This window comes from Phyllostomus hastatus, unplaced genomic scaffold, assembly GCF_019186645.2.
Source record: "Phyllostomus hastatus isolate PE091 unplaced genomic scaffold, TTU_PhHast_1.1 phas_contig_551, whole genome shotgun sequence".
NCBI classification, from domain to species: domain Eukaryota; kingdom Metazoa; phylum Chordata; class Mammalia; order Chiroptera; family Phyllostomidae; genus Phyllostomus; species Phyllostomus hastatus.
Genome location: NW_025333909.1, coordinates 7,011,557 through 7,021,488, shown reverse-complemented (window position 1 = coordinate 7,021,488; position 9,932 = coordinate 7,011,557). Strand labels below are relative to the sequence as shown.

Genomic DNA, 9,932 nt, shown 5'->3' with positions numbered 1-9,932 from the left:
TCGGAAGCTGTAGAGAAAGCAAACTGCGGTGGCTTTCGCCTGTCATTACAACATAAGTGAAGGAAAATGATCAAGACAACTCGGGCTTTCTGGCCCGTTTTATGCTTGAACACTTTGGCGTTTTCAAAGTCCGCGTGCTCCTATACCCCAACAGCGGTCAGAGCTGGGAGCGTACGAGGGCTTCAGGCAAGTCCGTGCACCACGCCCCCTAGGCTGGTCACCTCCCTTTATTGGCCTGATAGCCTGTCACTCCAATCTGGCTCCCACTCCAGCTAACCATTCACGTAGTTCGGTTGCGTCTTGGTGTGTTTAATATTGCCAATAACGAGAGATTTTTTTTTTGGGAGGGGGGAGGCGAGTACAGGTCGTGCTGCAATTAGTTCATTGAAAACTCAGTTGCTCTCGGAGCAGAGGAGCAGACTGCTTTCAGCTTTTCTTCTGCTCACTGGTAAAATCTTCTGTGGAGAGCTGCAACAATGCCCAAAAGAAAGGTAAGTGAAATGGGAAGATATAAGGGGGATTGGCTACTGAAATACATATTTCCTAGCCAGCAGAGATTTTTTTTTAAAAAAGGATTTTGACTTCTAGTTCGATTTTGTGATGTGCGGAATGGAAGGGGAGGGAAGGGCAAAGAACGGTCGGCGTAAGGTTTAGGATGGTCTCGCATGCAACTAGTAGTTCACTTTTGACTTGTTTTGTTTAAGGCAAAGAATCGCTTATGAGGTGTCTCCATGCTGAATTACAAACAGCCATAGCGCTGTGCTGTCGCTTCCTACCCCACCCCCCTTCCTCCGCTTACCCTATTGGAGAACACTTCTCCCAACCGCACTTCCAGGCACCAGTTTCCTCCTCAGCCTCCGTCTTTTCTCCGGGAACCGTCCCGTTTGGGAGTACGAAAGCCGTGGCTTTCTCCCATATTTGCCTTTGTTCTTCCCGTTTTCTTTTTCCTTTTTTCCCCTTCCCTCCTCCACTTCTTGTCATGCCAGATGGCTATGCAATGGTAATCCTGTGCCATTAGGCGGCGCAGACTTCAAACTGTCCTAGAGAAGGGAGAGATTCACCGCTGTAATTAACAACTTTAGGGCTGAGAGCGCTGGGGCTCTCCAAGCTCTCCGTCTCAAGGTGGAAAGAAACAAGAACTAAAGTAGTTAAAGTGTTGTTCGTGTTGGCATAGCGACATGCACAAGTGATCTGAGCTCCTCAAGGGCTACAGGTCTCCCGAAAACCCTCACTTCAAAATTCGTGGCTCCTCTCTTGGACAGGGAAATAAATTCACGCTAGGTGTTTGTTTTGGGAGGAAGGGTCCCTTAGAAGTGAAATTGAACGCAGTTTCATGCTTGATCAAATTGTAAAACGCGGTGCTAATGCAAGGCATTATGATTGTTTTGATATGATTCTTATCTATCTACCTTCCCTATTTCTATAGCATAGGAATAAGATTGAAATTCCCCGGGGTGCTGGGACTGTACTATGAATCCTGCAATGGTTTCATAATTCCCAGGCTAGAGCGCTGCTCATACACGGGAAGCAATGGTTTCTAATCACCATCCCCCTTTCTGAGATTCCCGCCGTTGCACTTTTCTAGGCTTGTGCAATGTGCCTTGCTATTTTGCAGAGCTGACAGCAACCTTGTAGCAGGTAGTGGCGGGAAGTTTTAAAAATGCGGCTGGCTCCTCAGAATAACGCATTGACGTTGTAACAAAGAGATTCCCCCCTTCAGAGCATTGTGGGGGTTGTAGTTCTTGTGTTAAGAACTTGGAGGGTAGGATAGTCCAGAGTAATTAGAGAGATTCAGATAAATACAATTGCATCTCAAACATAAGGCAAAACAGGGAAATGGCATGAAGCCCCGCCTTCATTCTGCCCGCTCCCACAGTTTTCTTTGGGGCTTTAACACTAGCAACAACAGGTGGATCTTAAAATTTAAAAGGTTTGTTTTTTTCAGGAGATGCAAAGTACACAAAAGGATGAAATTGATTATCATTTGTGTAAACTTAATGTCTTGTGAATACATTTGCATCTCGGTGCACATTTGCACAGTAGTAGACAGCAGTATGTAGCGTGCTACTAGGAAATAATGTGCAGCTACTTGAACGGGAATCTGGGAAAAAGTCCTAAGTGGTTATGTTGCAACTGTAATCCATAAGCATTATTTTCTCATCTATATGTTTATATCGATTATCTTATTTCTGTATGGTTTTCTCCTCTGTATAGGCTGCAGGTCAAGGTGATATGAAGCAGGAGGTGAGTTTCCTTAGTTTTAGAACCTGTCCAAAAATCCACTCCTTTTTAAAACTTGAGGGTCATAAAAGCAGCTAAATATAGATGCTGGTTAGTATATTTCACCACTTGAGTGCCAATATATATGTCAGTGAGCTCTCTCAAAAATATAGTATGTATTGAAAACTCCAAACTTCTTGGAATTTAGGACCTTATTGATCTTGATAAGATCTGAATGGATCTTCTTCCTTTTAAGCAAAAGAATTGCTTTGTCAGTTTACAAGAAGGGGCTATATTGGATTTCTAAATATGTTCCTTGTTACTAGTGATTTTGTTCATTTAGCCTAGCAACTGAAGTTTTAATTTCAGATTTTTTTCTTAGTTACATAGAGTCCAGAGGAGGGAGAAATCAAAACTTATTTCTACTATGACACTTTATAATCAAGTTCATAATTGCTTTTGTAGTGTAAATAATTGCATATTTATGTAGTGTTACACTAAGTATTTTCATTGAAATATAAATAATTCTAGTATTGTGTATCCATAATTCTCTGAACTGATAATATATTTTTTTCCACATATAGCCAAGGAGAAGATCAGCCAGACTGTCTGCTGTAAGTAGTCTTTTTAAAAAATCTGCCCATGTATTGTGAAATAGAATTTTAAAATTTAGGTAATCCTGGACAATTCTATATTTACAAGATTTGTTTTTAAGGAAAAACTCTGACATGAAGGAAATGTTTTCCTGGTGTTCAGCTTGAACTATACCTACCTGTTTTTATTAAGAGGTTGAATGTTGTTAGTGATCTTTAATTCTGACTTCTTCCTTTCCCCCCATCTTGACTCATGTTTCTTTGTTTGTTTGTTTATTCATTTTTGTTTTGTTTTTTTAATGCAGATGCCTGTGCCCATTATACCAGAGTTGAAGCCCAAAAGATCAACTCCAAGAGTAAATATTCAACATGCAATGTTGAGAGAAAATCGCTTTTGTTAAAAAAATTTTTTTGGAAAAGCATACAGATGACCATTTTTTAAATTTTCTGTTCACTTAGTAATATATTACATTATACCATTTGGTACATGTAATCTGTTTGAGTAAAGGAATATTTGTTCATGTTCTGTGATTGTCCACTGTATTTTGGCCTTTTCATTAGGAAGAGACAAAATTTTAATTGGATAGACCTGTAAAATGTACATTCCTTTGATATCATATAGTCACAATACTCATATTCCTAGAAAAACAAAGGGTATAAACTATAGTAACCAAGGCGATACTTTCTGATAATTGTAATAACTAATATATTTGATACTTTACAATTTGCAATGTGCTTTCACATACATTATTTTAAATGGACTCAATTGATTTCATATAGGCTTCTATGCTCTGATGTTGTGGCTAAAGACATTGGAAATAGAAATAGCCTCAATATTAGTTCATTTTATACTTTTTTGTTTATTTATATGCAAATGTGTAAATATAATTCAGTTTCATTTTAAGTGATTTATTGAGGTATGATTTATGTTTTCAGGATTGATTGAATTATTAAATCATAAAAGTTTAAAGCTATGAGAATATTAGAGTCATGTAATCCCATTGTTTTGTAGTTGAAGAAAATACATTATAGTCTTATTTGTAAAATGCTTTGAAATTCTTGATTAAAAGATACTGATAAAACTAGGGCAAATGAAGTCTTAATAATAAGAGTAAGTGACAATAGAAGAGAAAGTTTATTTTTTTCTCTATTTCACATTTCAAGATCACTATTGTATAAAATTAGGTACTCAATTTATAGGTTATAAAAATAGTAAATACTTTGTTTCCTTTAAAAATAGAAGATATTGCTAAAATAAAACAGATGCTATATAATTGTGGACTTCAAAATACTACGTACCTAGCCCTGGCTGGTGTGGCTCAGTGGAGTGAGTGCCAACCTGGGAACCAAAGGGTGGACAGTTTGATTTCCAATCAGGGCACATGCTTGTGGGCCAGGTCCCCACAAGGGGACCCAGTAGGGGGCACATGAAAGGCAACCACACATTGATATTTTTCTCCTTCTCTTTCTTCCTCCTTTCCCCTCTCTCTCAAAATAAATAAAATCTTTAAAAAATAATAAAATGTTACCTGTCTATATTGCATTTAACAGTTTCTAAAGCAGTTTTACATATATTTTATCATTTGCTCCTTATAACATCCCTGTGACATAGATGGCATTACTTTCTTTTATATATGAATGGATAAGCTCAAAGGGAATTATGCTTTTGCTCAAGATCACATAAAGCAAGCAGCAGATGCAAATGTCACAGATTTTCTGGGCCCTTAACCCAGTGCTCTTTCCACTACATACATACTTAGGCAAAAATCTTTCTTAATAAAAAAACAATCATGATTCAAGTCATTCTAAAACTTGTAGACACATAGATTTAATCAACTATGCCCCAGGTGATCTCTTTGAAATATATGTAAATTGATAATCTCTCTAGTATTTCTCTTAATTATTATCAATGAAGGATTTGTAATCAACAAAACCCTGTGGCTAATTATTAGACATGACAGAGATAAACTAGCCCCTCTAGTCAAAGGCAATTCATTTATCAGTCTAACCTAATGCTGGCAGTTGGCCCTGAGTGACCACTGTTCAGCATTCTAACTTGTTGCTGCTCATCTGAAAGAAAATTTGTTTAATTTGTATCAGAAGAACATTATTCATTTTTAATATATATGAAGAGATTTCTTTTTAATTTTAGGTTTTCAATTATAGTTGACATTCAATATTATGTTAGTTTTAGGTATACAGCATAGTAGTTAGACATTTATATAATTTATGAAGTGATCTCATTAAGTCTAGTACCCACCCCCCATAGCATACATAGTTATTATAATATTATTGACTATATTCTCTATGCTATACTTTATATTCCATTAATGTTTTGTAACTGTCATTTTGTACTTCTTAACCCCTTCACCTTTTTTACCCAACACCCCAAACCCCTCTCTTTTAATGCTACATCAGTTTACAATGAAAGTGAAGGTCTCTAGTGATAATTCGGTTGCTTCAAAGGTTTTACAAGTATTCTAAAGCTTTTTCATAAATTATTACAACATCTGGTAAAATATTTTGGGGCATTTAATCAATACACCAGTTAAATTGTATATTTATTTTTATTATTTTGTGTTGCTGGACAGAGAATGAAAAAAGATGATATGATGGAAACAACTGCAAGTGCAAGTCCCCAAAACATAGCTGAAACCAAGCAAGAAGTTGTTAAAGAACACAGCAACGAAAATGCTGAAAATGGAGGAGCCAAAATTATAGAGGTATTTACAACATTAACAGATTTGTCCATTTGAAAGTTTAACAATTGGTGCAACTGGTTGAAATCTTATTTGCCTTGTAGTTTAAAAGTTGAGACAGACACATTTATTTAGTAGTGATTCTATCATGTCTTAGTATTTTCAGGCTGCTATAACAAAATACCACAAATTGGGTGGTTTACAAACAACAGAAACTTATTTCTGAGTCTGGAGGCTTGGAAGTTCAAGATCAAGGCTACAGTATTTTTTGTGTCTGGTGAGGATTTGCTTCCTGATTTATAGATGGCAATCCTCTCTGTGTCCTGACATAATGGAAAGGTCAGAGAGCTCTGTCCTTTGTAAAGACACTAATTCCATTCATGACACCTAACTCATAACCTAAACACCTCCCATAAAACCTACCTCCAAACACTATCACATGGGGGATTAGATTTCATCATATGAATTTGGGAGGACACAAACATTCAATCTATAACACAGAGTATAATGGTATCTAAAGGGAAAATAAAGAAAATGAAAATTAATTTAAATATGAGATTTACATGTATGGGTAGTAGGAGCAATGGCTTAGTATAGGATTGCTATTAATAGAACAACACCAGTGATAATGATTTAGTAATATAATGACTCTCTTATTAAATATAGACTAAAAGGAATAGACTATCTATTCCTTTTGTCAGGACATGGGTTATTTGTAAATCCTTTTCCCAGATCATGATTATTTGCGCCCCCCTGCAGATTACAGAACAAAATATTATGTAAATGTTTTCAATAGGTCTTGCTTTGCATATGTAATGCATAGCACATTTTTAGGCTTTATAGTAAAACACTGAAAATGGGATAAAGTCTCAAATCTACAAACTAAACCTGTACATATAGGGAAAATCTTTTTCCAAGTGATCCTATAATATATGGCAAAAACATTTTAAGTAACTTTTTACAAAAAAACTTAAATCTTACCATTATAGAAACAAAACATAATATTTCTTCAAGGAATGCAGTTTTTTTACATGTATGCTACTCATTGAGAATTGCTGATTGATATAGAATATGTCATTTTTTCTGTACTTACTTTTTCATATTTTTATAAGGATTATTTATATGAATTAAATTTCCCTGAAGTTATTGTGCCAAATTCTGTTTGTGTGGAGGTATTTTAATTAATCCTATTTCTTAGAATGTTTTCCTTTTGATGTGATATTTAGGAGGCCTTTTCCACAAAAAAAGTTACTTTTTTTGTATGAAGTGTTGTTACTTCATAAAATATATATAATCTTGTCTAAATATTTAGGGGGGATTCTGAATTTAAAAATACAATCATGATTTTTCCCCTCTACATATAGGCTCCAGCTCTTGAAAAAGAATTTGAGGAAATGAAAGAAGAAAAAATTGATGTTGAAGAAGACGGAGGAGAAAAGGGACAAGCAGTGGCATCAGAAGAAAAGAAAAATGAAAAAGAAGATCAGAAAGGAGATGGAGAAGAAGAAGAGAAAGGAGAAGATGGAAAAGAAGACAAAGATGAAAATGAGGGAAAAAGTGAAAAAGAGGATGAAGATGGGAAAAAGGAAGAAGGAGATGGAAAAGGAGAAGAAGACCAAAATGAGGACGGAGATGGAAAAGGGAAAGGAGATGAAAAAGAGAGTGAAGATGAAAAGGGGAAAGAAAAAGATGGCAAAGAATCTGGGGATGAAAAAGATAAAGGAGAAGATGAAAAAGAAGGAGAAGACAAAAAAGAGGAAGACGATGGAGAAGATGATGAAGATGAAAAAGATGATGAAGATGGGAAAGAGGACGAAGATGAAAAGGAGGATGAAGATGGAAAAGAGGATGAAGATGGAGAGGATGACAATAGAGAGGATGGAGACAAAAAAGATGTTGAAGATGGAAATGAGATAGATGGAAAAGAGAAAGGAGAAGATGGCAAAGACGACAAAGATGGAGAGGAGGAAGAAGGAAAAGAGGAGGAAGATGGAAAAGGAGATGGGAAAGGTGAAAGGCATGGAAAGGAAAATGAAAATAAGGCTGAAGTTGAAAAAGAAGAGGTCAAAAAAGAAGATGGAGAGAAAGAAGCCCCTCAGAGTATTGTTTAAAGCTGCCCTATGTAGTTTCATAATTTGGTAATATGTGCCTATGTGTTGTAATGTTAATAGAGGTAAATATTTTTATCAAATGTTTTATAAGCAGTTTTTCTTTAGCATTAACTAAATTTCATTATATCTTCACACTGATCATTAGCCACATTTCCTAACATGAAACCTTTGTAAGTTTTGTGATTATAATAGTGAAATATTTAGAAAAAGACACTTTCAGCTTTGTCAGTAAATTTCCTTTTGTGTAAGTTATGTGTTAAATCTTTGAACTTCAATTTTACTCCTGTATGTGATAATTTCGTAATGTGCAGAGATCTGAAAAGAAAAAATCATGCGTGGTTCTCTAGGTTGCTTTTATAAAGGTGAAATATTTTCATGTAATGCTAAGGAGTTAGAATTATCTTTTCCAACTGTGTCTTATTCATTCCAGAAGGGCAGTTCTGACTATATGTGTATCCACAAAACTTTACTGTTTATCTTAATAAAAATTCTCTTCAAAGATGATTGTAGTTTGTTATATGTCCAAAATATAGTTAATAAAATATTATGATGCTTGACATCTTTCTATTGTGATGTTCATGAAATCATTTAAAATTTTGTTTGCACTTGGATAAAATTAACAACAAAATTTAAAGCCCTGGCTGGCGTAGCTCAGTGGATTGAGCATGGGCTGGGAACCAAAGTGTCCCAGGTTCGATTCCCAGCCAGGGTACATTCCTGGGTTGCAGGCCATGACCCCCAGCAACCGCACATTGATGTTTCTCTCTCTTTCTCTCTCTCCCTCCCTTCCCTCCCTAAAAATAAATAAATAAAATCTTTAAAAAAACAACAAAATTTATTATTTTAATTATTTCAAAGTGTACAAATCAGTGGTTTTAAGTATATTCACAGTATTGTACAATGATCACCACCAATTCCAGACAACTCCACATCCACTGGTCCTTGGCAACCATTAATTTATTTCTGTCTCTATGGATTTGCCTATTCTGGGTACTACATATAAATGGAATCTCGGAACATGTGCCATTTTTACCTGACTTCTTTCACTGGGCATAGTGTTTTCAGTTTCATTCCCATTGTAGCATATATTATTACTTCATTCCTTTTTATAGCTAATATTATATTGAACCAAAATACTACATTGTTAGTTAGTTAGTTAGTTGGTTGTTTCCATGTTTTGTAAATTATGAATAATACTTCTATGAACATTCATATGCAAGTTTTTGTGGGCATATGTGTTTTCATTTCTCATGTGTATGTATCTAGAAGTGGACCACTGGTTCATATAGTAATCCTGTGTTTAACTTTTTGAGGAATCCCAGAATATTATCCAAAGTGGCTTCAGCATTTTATATTCTCACCAGCAATGTATGAGGGTTCTAATTTTCCTACAACTTTGTCAATACTTGTTATTGTCTGTGTTTGCATTATAATCATCCTAGTGGGGGATTTAGGGGTGATCAAAATCATGGTGATTTTGATTAGCTTTTTCCTAATGAAGTTAAGCATCTTCTCTTGTGCTTATTAGCCATTTGTATATCTTTTTTTGGAGAAAAATCTAACAAAGTCTTTGCTCATTTTTTATTTGGGTTTTAGTATTAAGTTGTAAGACATACATTTTGGATATAAGTCTCTTACTAGATATAATGATTTGCAATTTTTCCCCAATTTATAGATTGTCTTTTCACTTTTTAAAAAAGTATATTTTATTTTTAGAGAAGGGGAGGGAGGGAGAAAGAAGAGAGAAACATCAATGTGTGGTTGCCTCTCACACACACCCTACTGGGGACCTGGCCCAAAACTCAGGCATGTGCCCTGACTGGGAATTGAACTGATGACCCTTAAGTTCACAGGCCAGTGCCCAATCCACTGAGCCACACCATCCAGGGCTCTTCACATTCTTGATTGTGTTCTCTGATGCACAAAAGTTTTAATTTTAAGTCCAATTTATCTACTCTTTCATATGTTGCTTGTGTTTTTGGTGGCATGTCAAAGAATCTGCTACCAATCCCCAGGGCACAAAGATGTTCACCCATAAAAAGAGTGTCACTTACAGTTTTATCTCTTACATTTAGGTTTTTTATATGTCTTTTGTTAAATTCTGCATATGATGAACAACTTCATTCATTTGCATATGACTATCCATTTCCCAAAGCACCATGTCTTGAAAAGATTATTTCCTCATTGGATGGTCTTGGAACTCCAAAAATCAATGGACCACAGATGTATGGATTAATTTCTAGACTGTTATTTCTATACTGTTGATCTATATACATATTTCTATGTCAGTACCACACCTTTGATTCCTG

At 35.4% G+C, this 9,932-nt stretch overlaps 1 protein-coding gene across 1 annotated transcript; it reads left to right on the top strand.

Annotated features, from left to right (window-relative positions):
• The first annotated feature begins 324 nt into the window (after positions 1–324).
• HMGN5 (high mobility group nucleosome binding domain 5) lies at positions 325–7,623 on the top strand. The gene is made up of 7 exons (XM_045847388.1): positions 325–491; positions 2,215–2,244; positions 2,805–2,834; positions 3,119–3,169; positions 5,405–5,536; positions 6,877–7,204; positions 7,253–7,623. The coding sequence occupies exons 1-7, from the start codon at positions 477–479 to the stop codon at positions 7,621–7,623; spliced, it is 957 nt and encodes a 318-aa protein (XP_045703344.1). The 5' UTR covers positions 325–476.
• The last annotated feature ends 2,309 nt before the right edge of the window (positions 7,624–9,932 follow it).